This window comes from Dendroctonus ponderosae, unplaced genomic scaffold (assembly GCF_020466585.1).
Source record: "Dendroctonus ponderosae isolate FM_Combo_2020 unplaced genomic scaffold, Dpon_F_20191213v2 Dpon_F_20191213_7, whole genome shotgun sequence".
NCBI classification, from domain to species: Eukaryota; Metazoa; Arthropoda; class Insecta; order Coleoptera; family Curculionidae; genus Dendroctonus; species Dendroctonus ponderosae.
Genome location: NW_026018916.1, coordinates 11,228,577 through 11,245,682, shown reverse-complemented (window position 1 = coordinate 11,245,682; position 17,106 = coordinate 11,228,577). Strand labels below are relative to the sequence as shown.

Genomic DNA, 17,106 nt, shown 5'->3' with positions numbered 1-17,106 from the left:
TCTGCAATAATAAACTACTGTTCGTACACATTAGTCGTTAATACTGTAAAAAGGAACATGCTGTTTAACGGTAGTTTCTTACGGCATCTCAAGTCAATTAACTGAGTTAAAAGGTGCGACGCTATTGGGAACTGCTTGGTCAATGTTATCTGTTTCGTCCGTGTATTTTTTGCTTAGAGAACTAAGATAAACGCTGCATTTTGTGCATGCGTTGTTGAAGTTGAAGCCAATGATCGTCCATCTCCAACGCCACTAATTCCATGAATGAAACAGCAAAACTGTTGATCGTTACAACATACCTACTACTTGCAATATGGCAATTCTAAAAAGCACTATTACGGCTAGTTCAGAGAACAATAATGTTATTGTTTTATATTAGCCATTGTTTTGCTCAGGTGCCTAATGGATTTTGTTGCAGTTTTCAAAATAACTCATACCTTGAACCCATTCTACGAAAGAGCAATGTTACCAGTTTGTCACTAAGAATTATTCATTTTCTAGTTAACTTGAAAGTACGTAAGTTGCTTGAAATTATGGGTTTATGAACTTTCCTGTATATTGTTTTGTATTGTGAAGCAATAAAACAATAATGATAAGTTCAACTAAATTCATGTTATTACAAGACGAAGATCTACATTAAGAAAAATAAATGCCAACATTCATACTTGTTCTTCTAATGATACGCAATTAATTTGCTGAGTAGATCATAAACAGTAATTGTAAGCACTCAAGTGCAAAACAAACATTTTTGTATCTTAATTGATAACATGGTGGTCCATAGATTTATTTTAACAGTTGAATAACACAACTACTTGCGCGAGTTCATCAATTTGTTTCCGATTCTTTAGTGTAACATGGTATGTAAGTAGCTATTGCAAAGTTCGTTAGTGGCTCTTAACACGATTTTCTTTAGACACTGTTCGAAAGTTGCTCTCGAAAGTCGTTTTTATGTCATCAAGTATTTGTTTAGTTATTGACCTCGATGTCTACTAATGTGTATTGTTTGTTTGTTTTTTCAAAAATTTTGAAACATTGTTTTTTTGCAGCCGGATGAACCAGGTATTAAGCTTTTGCCCGATGCTCTTCTCACCGGCTTCCAGGACGTTTGGGAGGAAGATGAATTGATTCGTTCTTTGGAAGCGCGTCCTCCCAGTCCTTGCGACGTGACCTTCATCAACGATAACATCCTGATTGATGGAAAATCTAGTCTTATTCAAATCACCTCGAAAAGAACAAAGGTAAGTGGCTAAATGCTTATGACGAGATATATTCATACATATATCAATCCAGCGCAAGAAAGTAGATCATTCGTTTATACTGGGTTACAACAAATGAAGAATCGCACACAGAGATATGTGTGCAATTTAACTAAGAAGTAGACTTTTTGCAATACATGGAAAAATGATTGCATTCGTTTTTGGCCTGGATTCATCGTGTATATATTTTACGCACGATGGCATTTGGAATGTTTGCCGGTTACGTTTACACGATGGACATATTAAGGAGAAGCGCCTTTTGCTTGAATTTAGACAAGAAAATTTTTTACACAAACGTAAATAATTTTCTCGACGTGGAGCGTGATTGAAAGTAGAGTTTTTTAATTAATTCTGAAAAGGAAAAGTATGTTATTGCACGGTTTTACATGCAGTAAACGTGGGAAGACATTAAGTCATTGCGTGACCAAGTTTACTTATTAACCCTACTGTAGAAAACTTCACTCCTATTCAAGTTTCTTTGTTAAACCTGTTTAAACTGGGGTTCGATTTTAAAGGGTGTGTACCCTTTGTATCTTGACCCCTACAAACTAGTTGGAAGTATTAAAGAGGTGAAAAAATTGAAATGGCGCACTTACAGAGTGTTGAAAATACATATTTTTTGATTTATTAAACTTCCATTTTTTATCATTTTCTGGTCCTGAAAATAGCAAAATGTTAATTTTTGCGGTTTGCTGCAAAAATAATTGGTAAATTGCAGCAAACTTTTTACAAGGTCCGTTTACCAAAAGTGTTATGGCGCATTCAGACCTAACGAGCCAAACCTGATCTGCGGCAAATTCCTACAGACGATCCATGTTCTGTCCGTGTTATGAAGAAACATCAAAGGAATTTCGCCGCGGCTCAGGTTCGGCTCGTCAGGTCGGTACGCACCCTTACATTTTGAATTTGCTTCAGACCGTTTTACCATTTTGGAGACGAGAAAAACAGCTGAAAACGTGTGTTTTTGTTCGGCTTTTGTACTAATTATTTATTATTTCCGTATATTGAATAATCTTAAATATGTTTTATAATGTCCCCTGAATTGAGAGATTAATTGATCCTTTTCTGAAAACATTTAAATTGTTAACAATCTTATTTGTAGGAGGAAAAATGAGAAATGCTATAAAGAATGCAAACGTACCATTTTTGCATCCCAAGTTTTACGTAAAAGGACAATCACAATTTTTTAAACGTCGATTTTTTCTACCGTTCAACCAAACAAGCTAATTAATTTCGATCAGCCGGTGAATCAGATTAATTAATATATTTTTTGGGAACTGATTAATAGGATTTTACAGCTTTTGAATGTGGAATTGTGTATTTTGTTAGACATTCGTTCGATCATAATCTGTATCATTCGAGCTATCTATGCTATCGATATCTGCTATGGATTATATTATGAAGAAGGGAAGTAGGCAGAAATAGGACTTTTTTTTAAGGAAAAATTTTGATTAATTTAATATTTCTTACGTATTTTGCAATGTTAACATCGTCAAATGCTGCATTTCTTTTTCACTCTCAACAGTGCATGTTGTCACAGTGTTTAGTTGCAAATTTAAGTAAAAATATAAATTTTAAAGCGAATTTGAGAGCTTCAAACTATGCTATCTGAGTCCATGAAAAAAAATTATCACTTCATGTTCTTGATTGTCTTAATAAAATTAATCTAGATTCAGTAATTCTTCTGTATATTAACTTTTTCAACATGCAGGCTGTCATACAGTCAAAGACTCCACTCTGTATATGTGCACCTAATTACATCTATTCTTAACAGCATTATCTTAAATAATGCAATAGAAATTGGAGATAATTAATTTAATGTTATATACAGATGATTAATTTATCTGCCAGTAGACTATAATAAGGTAGGCTTCCTGTAAAGAACAGCAGTCAGTGTTTATTAGCCTATAATAACCAGTTTTTGTATGTCATTGACAATTTTGCATAGCAATTAATAACGCCAAGCTATAAAAGAGTAGTTTCTATACAAAAGTATGGGTATTACAAACTGCTAAATCTTATTCTAAGTATTTTAAACATACTTAAACATTGAAAGACAACATAAAAAGAGCAAAATTGCAAGCATCTTGAATATACATTCCTACTACCAGTTCCTGTATTTAAAAATGAAATATTTCAATGGAAGTGTTTGTTTTAAATTGCACTTAAGGTCACTGGACTATGGCGTTCATGCAGGTAGCTTTGCCTTGACATTACCTTGAATACCTGCTAAAACGAGGATGGGAAACTAAAAAAAAATGCGTGGTTAATTTGTTGTCGTTGCAATTAATGGATCGTTTAAACCGCAATTCGAGTTTTGAAATTTAAAATGGTTTCTCGCTTGCGGTAGACAATTTCATCTTAAATAATGGTATGCAAATCAGTTCGTTAACACGCCAGCTTTCTGCCATCAAATCGGCTTTAATAGCTTTCATTTTCGAAACCTGTTGTTGCGCTGATACCGCGACCCTTTGTTTTCAACATTTCAGTGTTGCATGTTTTTGCTGGAAGGAATGTTATATACTTTTTTAAATTGCACTCGTTCTGTAATAAGATTGCATGCTGCATTTTGTGGGAACAATTAAATACAGTGAAATTTATTTAAGGATAGTATTAGCTTGGGTTTTTTGGCACTGTTGGGTGGAGAATTAACAGTTTTAAATTTAACAAATACAACAGGAGCTCAATTGATACTAACATTAAGGAGAACAGCAAAAACGATTCATAAAATGTAACATACATGCGATGGTCACATACCCAAAATTAGCCAATAATATCTTGTATTATTTTGCAAGTATTAAATTTATGTTATATATCCAGAAACAGCTCGTTTCCAATTTTCTTCATTATTTATTTTTAAACTTCGTTGCAAATAAAGACGTTTTTATAAGTTAAGGGCTGGATTAAATAACCATGAAGTGATTCTTTAAAAGGAGTGGACCAAAAATAAAGAAGCTCTTATTGAGTCATTGAGTGTATAATATTGGTTGATAATTTAAAAATCCGTTCAAATTCCCAAGTTTCTAGCGGTTCAACTTGCAAAATTTACATCGATGAAAATAGCCACAAGTGTAGCAACAATCGATTTTGAAAGAAATGTTGGCTGGAAATGATTCTCTGCCATATATGTAATGTGGAAATGCCTGGAGACTTTAAAATTTGGAAAAACTTTTACTTTCACTTCCTTTCGCTACACAGGTAATTCCAACTATGGAAGAGAGTTTAATGGGGTTTTTTCTTCACATGTTTCATTTAATTTAAACACTTACAGCCACTTTTTTCGTATAAAACTGTTTTCATTAAATGTCGGGTAAAACAACAAAATATTATTATTTATTAAACTTATACGTGGATAACTAAACAGGATTAGTCGATAAGTAGGTGTATTATTCACGTAATTCACGTAATTCGGTTCATCCAAAGTGCGAAAATACGGAGCAAAAAATTGAAATTTATCAATATATTTGAAACGTGTGGAGATATTAAAATTAAATTTCTTACACATTGGCAGATAACTGGCGCCTTTTTTATGTATAAATAATAGTTTCAGCTTTACCAGTGGCGTTCATACGAGCACGTATCCAAATATTTATAAAGGAAAAGTTCGTTCGCCACGTTTTGTCTGAGCATCAAATAATTGTGTGATATTTTCATATTTCCTATGTTCAATGCCTCGTTTGCGCTTAAAAAAATACCTTAATTCGTGTGTTTTATTGATTCTTCAAAACTGCTTTAAAAACATATATTTGTTGTATGTACATAATATGTAAAATAATTGTATATATATAAACTATATACAAATGTCTACATTTGCCCATCCTATTTAACCAATATAACATTTATAATGACTAAAAAACTATAAGTTCTATTCAATACGACATAGTTTTAAAAATGTATGCCGAAAAGTAAAGATCAATTTTTACCCCCTCAATTTTATGAATGAAAACTAGACTAATTTTCACCTAAACCTATTTGGCTAATGTTCCATCCGCTGAATTATTTATTAATAATGTTTATAAACACCAGACAAAGACAATGCAAAATAAATCAATCGCACTAGACAGAAGGCGAATCAACTTTAACCTTTGGATATATATCAAACTGTATGTGAATAGATTCAATGTACTCCAGTGAAAATCATTTAAGTTTCCGTTAGAGCGACGTCAACAAATTAATTAATGATCATAAATTATGTTAATGCATGAGTTTAAATCATCGGCATTGTTTGATAGAATGAAATGTGTTCTGTTGTTCGCCAGTTTTATGGGGGTTTTCTGGTAGCTGTGAGTTGGAGTTTGGACAAGCGTAGARAATGGCAGAAAATTCATACAATTACATGTYGACTGAATAAAAGACACATTCACTAGATAATTTTGATATTTTGAGGCRAMTTAACGTTAAATACCTWGCGACTTAATTACCGAAAACTCCACATARACATGAAATGAAAGTAAGAAAGCGCTGGAACAAGATAARAACGGGCGTAAAACAGAAGATTSGATTGGTACACAAAGACTTAATTAAACACAGAAATGACGACTTTATAAATCACACATAGAGAAAGTTCAGATGATGGTAAATGGCAAAAGCTAACTATTAAAAATCGTTTAAAATACAGGATGTCGGGAAGGAAATACAAAAAACAGCCAAATAATTTCCAATTTTCCTCTCTTTCATGGGTGGGAACCCCCTGAACTTGGGTCTCAAGAGTAGAGTTTGGTCTTTTTCTTAACGAGAATCATTAAATGCTTATCTGGGGCCAAGGGTGCAAAGAATTTGTGTGATTTTTTTTGTCAATTAATAACGCGATAGAAATGTTAGTTTCAAAACGTTTTTGCCTTTTGCAATGTTCCTTTAAAGACAATGGAAATTTGAAAATTAGTGAAAAATCACAAAATAATTTTATGCGCATTTCAGATTTACCCAAACATTGGCACACTTCTTTCTGTATTTTGCTCACTGTTACAAAGTTGCACTTTATAAGCATGTAACATTTACATTACATTAAATGGCAGCATAAAACATCCAAACGGTTTCTACCGGACTATCTTTCAGCTGTTAATTGTAATTACATAATTTTTGTACATCGGAACAGTTCCTTCAACCATACATGGAGCTAAGGAATTCATAATTGAAATAGAAACGTTACTTTATAGGTACAACGTGTAATTACTAGAACTAAAATAGTCGCTAATACCCGAAGGTATTGGGCGAATTGGAACGCGGTAATCTGATTTATATTACCCTACATTCCTATCCGTAAAGAAAAATGAATTAGACAGTGAAAATTATAACTGCACACGACTTTAAAGGTTTGTATGTAGACTAATAATATCGTTTAAGTTGGTGGAACGATGGCATTGAAAGGCTTCGGTTGCAAACACACAATTCAGGTGAAAACGACATATTTTTGAAAATAGGTACATGAAAATGCCATTAACGCGGAGTTTTATTCGAAATATTCTGGCGTCCAAATGCAATCCTAATAACAGTACATGGGTGTATTTTATATTTGCTTGAAACTTTCTCAAAATGTCTTGAGTAGCGCTAGATTAAGCATAAACAAATCGGTTTCAAATTTATATGCAAGTGCACTGGTAAAACCGCGCCAACAAATTAATTATACAGTGACTTTTACAACATTTTCCGCATTGATTATTACGGTTATGTAAAAACAATTAAACCCAAGCCAATGCAGAAACTCAGCGAATAATCGGATATCAATTAAACCGCATGGAATGCCAGTTATTTACGTAAGAAATCAATGTACATAATCATAGACAACTTTTAATATTCTTTATAAATTGGACGCAATAATTGCCTAGGTCAAATAGAACACACAGGTGGTTACTTTATAATCCACAGCAATCTAATTGCTAGTCCATAAATGACTTGGAAAATAATATACAAGGCCTCAAAACATAACATATGGATATGAAAGGAGGTAGCTTAGCCAAAGTTATGATTATAAATTAGAATGAACTGAGGAAACAATTTCAACATTTTTATTATTTTTATTTAAAACGCATGCATTTTCTTGAGACAAAACTTATATTATTTATTATATTGATTCTGTTATGAGATTTACATCATTAGGCATACCAAATCGTAATGAGAATCCACAGGGTGATATTTTTTAGAAATGGTAACATTTTCTTGTGTGTCTGCATACTTGCCACTGTTTTCGAACCACGAAACTCAAAAACATTGTTATGTAAAAACAGTATAAAAAAATTATAATTTACTAGCAGCCTAAACCGTAGCAAAAAGCTTTGTTGTCAGGTGTAAAAGTGTGAAAAACATAAATGTGAAAGAGTATGTTTTTTTGAGCTGGTCAAAAAAAGACCAATGTGTATTTAAGGTCCTCGTTTAGTACCTACTTCGGCTTCCAAAAAGATATAATCTGATAAGTTATTTAAAGCGCAAGCTAATTGTTGTTAAAACCTTAATAACTTCTCTATACGAGTATACAACTATGCAAATATTCGCAAAAACCTGCACTCTTCCAAATTATTTTTCACTTACAGTCAGTCAGTTACAACTTTTTGGAAATAGGCAAATATTATTGAACACTTTAGCAACTAAGTAATTACCTATAGAAAGCCAAAAATGGAAATAAATATTTAAAATAACAAATCACATTTACATATGGGCCCAATTTTGTTTTTTTCAAGTTTCAATACTTTGTTAATGCAGACACGCTGTTTTTCACTTTATTATTTTACGTGGAAATCGTATTAACATTTTTTTGCAGAATACATTCGAAGTAATCTAATAACATAATTGTTTTAATTTTTCTATTTTTGCTATTTATCGTGAAAAATTGAACTGTTTTCAATTATTCTCTATGGGTTTGCATTTTTCTGCCTCTATGAGGCATCCTAATTTTCAAACAAAGCGGTAAATCTAAATAATGAGAACTTCTTCATTTGCCACTCTCTGATCGACGTTTCAAAGTTCGCAAAAAAGAGTGGAAAATTCCATTTTTAAATATTTTGAAGCATTTTCTTCCACGAGTCTGTATATTATACATACATACAATATGCGGGGCTTTCATTTCAAAAAGAACCATCTTTAGTACCTTAAATTTGAAGAATTAGACAGAATACAAAAAATACGACATCATCATATCATTTTAAAGAGAACGCTTCATATTTAAGATGTTTCGCTTTGAAATAAAAACCCTGTATAAAATGAGTACAAGCCTTCTTTGGCCATACTGTATATCTGACTGATATTCTTCTATACGAACGAAAAAACTTGAAATCAAGTGGCAGGTTTTTGTATTGAAAAAGTTAAAACATACATTTTCAGAGAAAACTAACTCTAGAACCATTGAAAAGAAGGCATTCTTCTACGGGCTAAATATATACATAATAAAAAGACGTAAAAACGAAATGAAAGGCAATATACAGGGTGATTCACAACTTTATGGACACAGAGCCCTGCTGCGTGTAGAGGACTTCAAAACAAGTCGAGTTTCCATTTAAGTTTTTTTTCTCAGGCCCATGTTTAACGAGATACAGGGTGTCAAAGTTTGAAAAAAATATTCGTATTTTCTCTTTAACTCTTACAGTTTATGAGATATTTTGCTCAAATTTTTAGCGTGGGCAGTAAATTCAGTTCAGCTCTTTTGGTTACTGAGATGTGCAGCTTTTGGAAACCATATTTTCGCGAGTTTCTCGAATACTACGTAAGCTGGAAAGTTGACAGAATACTGTTGGATAGTGCTCGATGGGCCCGATATTTGATAAAGAATAACTTTTTACGATAGAAAACTTTGTTTTCGAGACAAAAAATAAAACGTAAAATTTCTAAAAAATTGCAAGTTTTACTCACCAAAAAATTTTTTTTTCGAACTATTTCTTGACAGGTGGTTACGATATGAAAAGAGATTAATGAAATGGTGTATGATGAATGAAAATATATCATAAACTGTAGGAGAAAATATATTTTTTTTTACTTTAAAACCCTGTATCTCACTAACCATGGGACTGAGAAAAAAACTTAAATGGCAACTCGAATTGTTTTGAGGTCCTCTACACGTCCCTGCTCTGTGTCCATAAGGTTGTGAATCACCCTGTAGATAATACAGACTCTGACTCAGCTTGCAAGTCTTCAAGTTTTAATAACAAGCTAGACCACTTGGCTATTTGTCTTGCTAAAATATACCGCAAAATCACGATTTGGAATTAACTTTGCACATGAAATCACTGTAAAGTAATTTGTTAGGAGAATTGTTCCATTCTTGAGAAACATCATTGATTTCATCAGTTGGCTCTCTTCTAAGGCATTAATGCTGAATTTTATTGCCAGCGTAAACCTTCATTTCAAGAGATCACTGATATAAAGTAATCAATTATTATCCCAACCTTCTCTGCCACAGGATGTAGTTATTGTTCGGTATAATTATTTGTAGTTTATCCTTGTTGCAAGTTCAGATACTTTAATTATAATATTCCCATTAGTTAAACAATTTTTCGATTTCCATTCGCCAGCATGATTTAGGTCGAATGTTTTGCATATCAAAAAAAAAGTGTAAACCGAAAAGGTTTCAGCACAAAGGAAGCGCGTATAGAAAGCGTTATACATTTGTTAGTGTCGAGGTCGACGATACTTTAAACATGTGTTTCCTTCCGGTTTCGAAAATGGAATTTAAAACATTTATATTATCGTTCAATTACATGTGGTGTTTAAGTTTATTGGCGGTGATGAATTCAGTTAAAAAATACCGGGTAGGTTTTTAAAAAATGTACGTGTTTTCCTGGCAGTTTTATATACAGGGTGTATTTGAATCGATAGTAGAGATTCAATTCGAAAAGTTCCTATAAGGACATATTGCAAAATGCTTATGTTTTGATCTACTATGTTAAAAAAGTCGTTTTTTTATTGAAAGCTGCTGAAATTTTGTATAGGTACATCGTAAGCCTAGTGCTTTATAACAAATTATACAATAATAATAAAACAATTATTCCGCCACATACGGAATTCGAGGTGCGGCGCAATGAGGCGCAATGATTTTTAACTCACCAACTCACAGAGCGGCATCAAAAGCGCAACTCAACACAGTGTTACCCATGCCTACCCAAAGCCCACATACGTCGCATAAATTTTCGTGGTCTTTTACAGGTCCGACTTTAATATTATCTTATGTGTGGTCATTTGCTAATGATACTAATTCTACTCTTTTCTTTGATAAATGCCGGAAGTTTCCAAGAAAATGTTCAAATTGAAAAGTACATGTGCACCAGTTTATTGACTATAATCGCTTGGTTAATAAGACTTTTATCGCGATTGTAAATGAAATAAATAAGCATTTAGTCAATACTTGAATAAATTAATGCAAATTTTATATACCAGAAGGCGATAAACCAACTGGAAACGATAACAGTTCAGATAATGTAAAATGTTCGTTTTTAGATAAAATGTTGTTATTCCTGACTATTATATTTGATTGCACAACCGAATGCATTTTTAAAGCAACTTTATTAGTATCATTTATACCCGACTAATTAAATGGGAAGTCATTAATGAAACACTTTGTTGTGGATTTGTTAGGGATAGCAGAACTAATTCGATTTTTCTATACTTTACTCTTTCAACTGATATTTTCAGATATGTATTTTGGCCACTCGTATTTGTCATTTCAGGACAAAATGCTTCACAATTTTTTTTACATGCCTTCTCTAATTTTGTTCTACATAGGTACTTTCCAATGCTACAGCGTTTTTTGATTTCTGGTGGCAATCGAAACTTAGATCTCATTTTCATTACTTTTGATTCAATATTTGCTTTTTTCGTAAAATTGTACCGATAAATAATGCAAAATAATTGGTTGACTATTATTGAGACACTTTATATCAAACTTAATTGTTTTGAAGAAAATTAGACGCGAACACCTACGCAATTTCTTATGAGTCAATTTGTCCATAAATTTAAATGCGGGTGCTAAAAACGGGAAAAACGTCAATGAATAATTCATACTCATAACAGATTGCATGCAAATATTCAAACAGGAGACGAAACGTTACAAAAACCTGAAGAGAGAAACTGGAAACATTTTATTTTAGATTTCTGACCGGTTCCGAACTAAAGGCCACATGATGTGTAGGAGAAACTATCCTTGTTATACTTTATTGATGGTCGTATTTTAATGGCTTAAAAAATCTGCATTTTCAATTAGTAGGCGGAACTTACGTTCACCTTTTTACATTTAATTATAAAAAGTGTATGGTTAAAACTCTTGATCAATCATTTGGAATTTCCATAACTTAAGTCGCGTTCAGAATCTCCATTGCAAATCAGCAAATTGCATGGAAGAAGATCGAATTGCCTAATTTCCAATTGATTCAGTGCGATGATTGTTTAATTTGTTAATCACAATCATAAAAGGTGTATTAGCTCATAGTATTGAGGTCTGCAAGTGAGAACATTGCGCCTTTGTTGTATTTATTGCGTAAATTTTGGAAACTACCCAATTATGTCTAATAGCGTTTCCATTATCAAAATTACAAATTATAGCATTTTCACCGCAAAACTCCTGATTGCTTTACATTGCATTTTTTCTGTAATTGATGCGGTAATGAGTGCTGGGATTTTTGTAATTGGTGTATTTGAGTTGCTTTCGATCAGTCGTCCGTTTAACTTGTAACATTGTTGTTTAGAAAACCGATCTTGTGAATCATCTCACCTTTTAAGTTCAATGCGATACTTCGGATAGAAAGATAAATGTTACCTATGTCATATCCATAAATAAATATTAGCAAATCGTAAATTTATCATCATGAAAATGTCATTGTTGGACTGATAAGATAAACATATAAGGTAATTTGAAGATTTCTAAAATTTCGATGTTTTACAAATATTTTTTCTTCGAATTATGCCATCAGTGATGATTATTGAAACACTCTACCCTGTAACCGCATATTGCAAATCGATTACTTTGTGTGCTAAAACAATTAGCTTCCAATTGTATTTATTACTTTCTCACTATAAACTACTATGTAAGACCAAATGTCTAAAATTGTCTAATGATTTGTTGCAGTTAAAGATTTCTTTCGTCGACGATGCCGATATTTACGAGTATCCTTCCGAAACATCCCTGCTGTTGGATGAGGCCCAAATATCCACATTAGCGGGCACTGCTCAAGTAGGTCACACCATTCCAACACTTTCTGGTGAGTCGGATGGATTTCAATCCAAATGTGATATCCAACATTGATTTATTCGCCAAATAACCGTGAAACCCCTTGATGCAGGTTCTTCGCTGGCCACATACACGCCTAAAACCACCGAAACATTCCAACTAGGGGTAACAAAGAGCTTTCAAGAAACATCCACAGCTCCAAAGGTTGGGGTTCAAGTGAACCAAGAAGTGTCCCAAGCGGATGTACTTTTGGAGGAAACTGTAGAGCCGGTACTGTTCAGTTCAGGCAGTACTAGTGATATACTGTTTTGAAACTATGTGATTTCCTAACTGGTGCCGACAGCCAAAATTGGAAGTTTCAATTGACAACATCAACTGATTAATGATGATTTAAAACCAAAAGCTGCTGCATCAAAACCATTTGTTTGGAGCTTAATGTTTGCTTGAAACATTCCTGAATTTATACACATTCTTTTGCAACACTCCATTTACAAGAACTCACAGATCCGTAATATATTTTTACGGTAACTTTATCATGAATGCTTCTACACATTAAATATTTGCCAATATTCGGTTTATTTTTGCATGTTTTGGAAGATTTTTATGATAATTCGAGAAAAGGCAGCATACATTTATCTCCAGGATTCCTTCAGTTCCTCATTGCCAATGATAAATTTGAATAGACTGGGCTTCAAATGGTTTCCACGTAGTTTCTTTAGTTTTGTAATAAATCATTACAAACTGCATGATTATCTGTGATTTAAGTAAAACCCTATTTTCTAAGTGATACAGTCATTCAGCTCACGCAAGAGTAAAACATCGTGTTGTGTGCATTTGATTTTGAATGAAGCCAATAGTTTATAAGGTACGCTATAATGCCTCAGTATTTTATGAAGTACTTTTATAAGACATTTACTATACTTTTAAAAAAAGTTACATTCCAGGAAATTAATCTTAGTTTAATGTCAACAAAATAATATTAACGAGTTTTGTGCCTTTAATATTTGTCTGCAGAAAATAGTATATGTAATGCTTTGATTGATGTACCTATTTGTACTTACAACAATATTTTCGAACCCTTAGTAGAGTATAATTTTGGACCAATTTCTTAAACATTTGTATAATACCCTAGCTTTCACTCAAACCCCTCTTTTTCTGTTGCAACAGAAGACGTTGCTCTTTACAGTCCAAGTCACTAAAAATTTGATTGTAAAACGTTCGATAAATTGTATATGAAGCGGTGAACATATTGTGTGACGATAAGCTGTGTATGAAGTAAGCTTCCTGCTTTTAAATTAATTATATCATTGTAATATCGGTTTCGTATACGTCGTTTTTAAAAATATATACACGTATTATTTATTAAAGTTTGCATTTTATTCCATGGCACACAAATAACCGTATCCTACACAAATGTGACCTTAAACGATAGACTGATTCAGGAATTGTCCAGCACGTTAATTACAACAGGATATTTTTCGCCTCTAGTAACTTGCAGCTCCAATATGTTATCCAATGCGACTAGTTTAAGGTGAAGATTTCTCAAAGCCTGAAAAGAGTTTTCAAATAGAGTGGATAACGTGAAAACCCGCTGGAAAATCTAAAGTATAAACTAGGACTTTTTAACAGATTTCTTACCTGCATAATTTCTGGTTTAGCGTGCTCATCGGACTGGAGACTTAATTGGCGCAACTGTTCCAATCTCTCTAGTGTAATTTGCGCAAACTTTGTGGCTATACTCGAATCAACTTCTACTGTTACCTCTCCTGTTTCGTCTGCTACTATAATGCTCAAATAAAGACTAGTAGCAGTTGTTTTCAGTTTTTCCTTTACACGCTTGAATTTTCCGCGGATTTTAAATTTTCCCTTACTAACATTTGGCACGACACTCAGAAGTTTCTGTACTGATATCACATTCCGTGTATCTGGCGACTGTTGCTGATTTTTGAACTGGCTGGAAACGGATTTTTCTCTGTCTTTGGAGGAGCTTTGCACCTCTATTATGGGTTTGGACGGTTTTATAGCAACCGGAGAATGCCGATCTTGAAACATTTGATTTATATTGGAGTTTCTGGCGACAGCACTTGATCCAACCTTGCTACTGGATGGAACTCCAAATTCTAATTTGCTCTGGAATAACTTCTTGGAAGATGTGGCCAAATTTCGCTTTTTTGGACGTTTCAATTCAGGACTATGAATATTATTTTTTAACTCCTTCCTTACTTGAGTACTACACGGCAAATCTGCCATTCGTTCATCTAGATGATCTAAATGCGAATCAATATCTATGTCATCAAAACTGTCGTCTAATACTATCACACAATCTCCTTCTGCATTGGGCGCAGCAGAATTTGTTTTTAAATCTTTAATATGTTTCGGTTCAGTAAAGTTACTTTTCTGTGCATTACGGACGTTTGTTGACGGTATATCAATTTCATTTAAATGCTGATTTAGTATTGAATCGTCAAATTCCATTTCGTCAAAGAGATCTGGAGATAAACAATCCCTATTTGAATCAGGAATATTTCGATGGGAGTTTTTCAAATTGCTACTAACAGAGGTATTAAACTCTTCCCGAGGTTCCTGTAACAGATCGTTGCCTATTTCACATTTCGATTGAACTTTCGTAATTGTTGTCTTAGAATTCGGATGATTCGAAATGGAATCCGCCCGGACATTTCTAGCTGCATGTGTATTAATATTTGGTTGATTGCGAGGTAAATTTTCGTTTGGTGCATTAAATTGTTGGCGATTTTCCTGGACACTGTTATGGCCTAAAAAATGGTAAAAACCATTTTCATTCATGAAATTAAATATGTATAAAAATACCTTCAGTGACATCTAAGATTTTTTCATCTATAGTATTCGGATTTGGATTTTCTTCTAGTCCCAGTGCTCTAGCGAGTACATTTTCGGCAGCATTTTTCACTAGAATATCTTCCACTGAACCGCCCAAGTTCTAAAATATTGTTTCTAGCGCAACATAAAAATAGAAATCACCGGAGAACTTTGCTTGATTACTTTAACATGGGCAGGTTCCAGCATAATTCGTCCATTGCGAACCATAACAGGGCCTATAATTTTCAGCTTGGTACCCGGAGGAGAGTTTATGTTCAGACAAGCAACTGCTTTAAATTCCATCGCTTCAACCTCTTGAACTCCATCGGTTAGAGTGAGTTGTAGAACCTAAATTTATACATCGTCCGCATGTATTTTACTAACTTGATAAGCACGTTAAGCTCTATTAGAGTTTGCAAATTAAAAATAACTGCAGCTAGTTGGAAACATTAAGAGATTAGAGTGATAGATGTCGGACATTCTCCAATCTTCAAGCAAATGAAATGTTTTTTGATAATATGTTTACAGTTTAGGCTAATATCCATTAATGTAATTTTTTTGTTCATATAGTGTTAAATTTTACACATGGGTATTCAACTCCAATAACTTGTCTGGCTTTTAGCTATTATTGCGATGCTATTTGTAATTTTAGTCATGGAATATTGATAAAATTATACATTCTATAGCGAATCCAGTTGCATGAGAATTTATTTTGCTTTCCAAATAATGTTTTTAAGTTTGTCAGCTGTCTCACCCGTTTCCCAAAGTCTTTTTCAACTTCCGTATTTTTGCCCACTTTGTTTCGTATCCTCTGTATTTGCCACAGTTTAGGTTTAGATATATCTATAACTTGCAGCACTTGAAGATAAAAAACCCCCGTTAAAGTGTACTTCTTTTCTGAATTAAGGCCTTCAGGTAAGGAAGGTATCTCGACATCTCTTAGATCTAACAAACAATATATGATTGAATAGTAGGAAATGGCTTTTTTCGAGAATTTTATTTTCTAAAATTCAACGAAATTTAGATGATGAATTTAGTCCCAATCTATGGCTTAAAGGAAAATCGTAATAACGTATGAAAAATACCTATGTGGTTAGAAATGCGAAAACTATTACATTTCTTAGTTCTATGTAATTAAGCAAGAAGATCGAGAGGGTATAAAATTTTTTTATAGAATGAAGAAATGTTTAATAAGAAAAAATGTAAAATAACTTGTAACATTACATTACTTTCACACTTTTTCACTGATCATTTGCAGCATTTTTCGCCAAATTTCTCCAAAATGATTTAAATGGTTTACATTTTAGAAAGAAAAATCTACACTTAAGAGCCCTGTAGCTCCAAAGCCGCCTAACATAGGGCAATCGTAAAATTTCTTTTTTTTTTTTTTTTGTTGAAGAAATATCTTTAGACTTTAATATCCTCATGAACATTGCATGTAAAAACGTTCTTAAATATTCGGCCCTTCTGACTTGTGTAAGATAGACTTACCTAATAACAACCACTGCTCATATATCATATTCTGAAGATGCTTTATACTGTAATTTGTAGGTAAATTATCTTGTTTGCACCATTCTATGCAACTTTCCAGCCATTCCTTTGAAAGGGGCATTTGGAATGAATCAAATATCCGCTTTATTTGGTGCAGCTCGGAAGTCATAATTAACTCTTAGATTGTAAGGTACTTGTAAAAAGTATTTCAAATAGAGCAAATTTAGAGCTCAATTTAAATAATCATAATAATAACAATAAATAAGCAAACATTGGTAGGTTAGGGTACTGTTGTCAACAGCGGGAGTTGCTATAGACTCGCACTTTGACGGATTTTTTGCTTCATTGTACTGTGGCGAACTCTATCCGCCACTT

At 33.1% G+C, this 17,106-nt stretch overlaps 2 protein-coding genes across 5 annotated transcripts in view; one reads left to right on the top strand and one right to left on the bottom strand.

Annotated features, from left to right (window-relative positions):
- Window positions 1-13,769, top strand: part of LOC109543143 — a 31,627-nt gene extending 17,858 nt beyond the window's left edge. For all 4 annotated transcript variants that reach the window (XM_019912699.2, XM_048668657.1, XM_019912701.2 and 1 more), the window contains 3 exons: window positions 1,047-1,238; window positions 12,301-12,433; window positions 12,515-13,769. In XM_019912699.2, the coding sequence (XP_019768258.2) occupies window positions 1,047-1,238; window positions 12,301-12,433; window positions 12,515-12,714 (525 nt within the window). In that variant the 3' untranslated portion in view covers window positions 12,715-13,769. The remainder of the gene's footprint in view (window positions 1-1,046; window positions 1,239-12,300; window positions 12,434-12,514) is intronic.
- LOC125505224 lies at window positions 13,758-17,063 on the bottom strand. The gene is made up of 6 exons (XM_048668658.1): window positions 16,732-17,063; window positions 15,995-16,185; window positions 15,424-15,588; window positions 15,232-15,361; window positions 14,041-15,176; window positions 13,758-13,951 (listed from the first exon to the last, which is right to left on the bottom strand). The coding sequence occupies exons 1-6, from the start codon at window positions 16,898-16,900 to the stop codon at window positions 13,841-13,843; spliced, it is 1,902 nt and encodes a 633-aa protein (XP_048524615.1). The 5' UTR covers window positions 16,901-17,063; the 3' UTR covers window positions 13,758-13,840.
- Window positions 17,064-17,106: the final 43 nt, after the last annotated feature.

Coding starts and splice junctions, on each gene's coding strand:
- LOC125505224 (XM_048668658.1), bottom strand. CDS start 16,900: ATGACTTCCGAGCTGCACCAAATAAAGCGGATATTTGATTCATTCCAA. Junction 15,362..15,423: donor TGGAACCTGCCCATGTTAAA/GTAATCAAGCAA, acceptor ACAATATTTTAG/AACTTGGGCGGTTCAGTGGA. Junction 13,952..14,040: donor CTAAACCAGAAATTATGCAG/GTAAGAAATCTG, acceptor AACTCTTTTCAG/GCTTTGAGAAATCTTCACCT.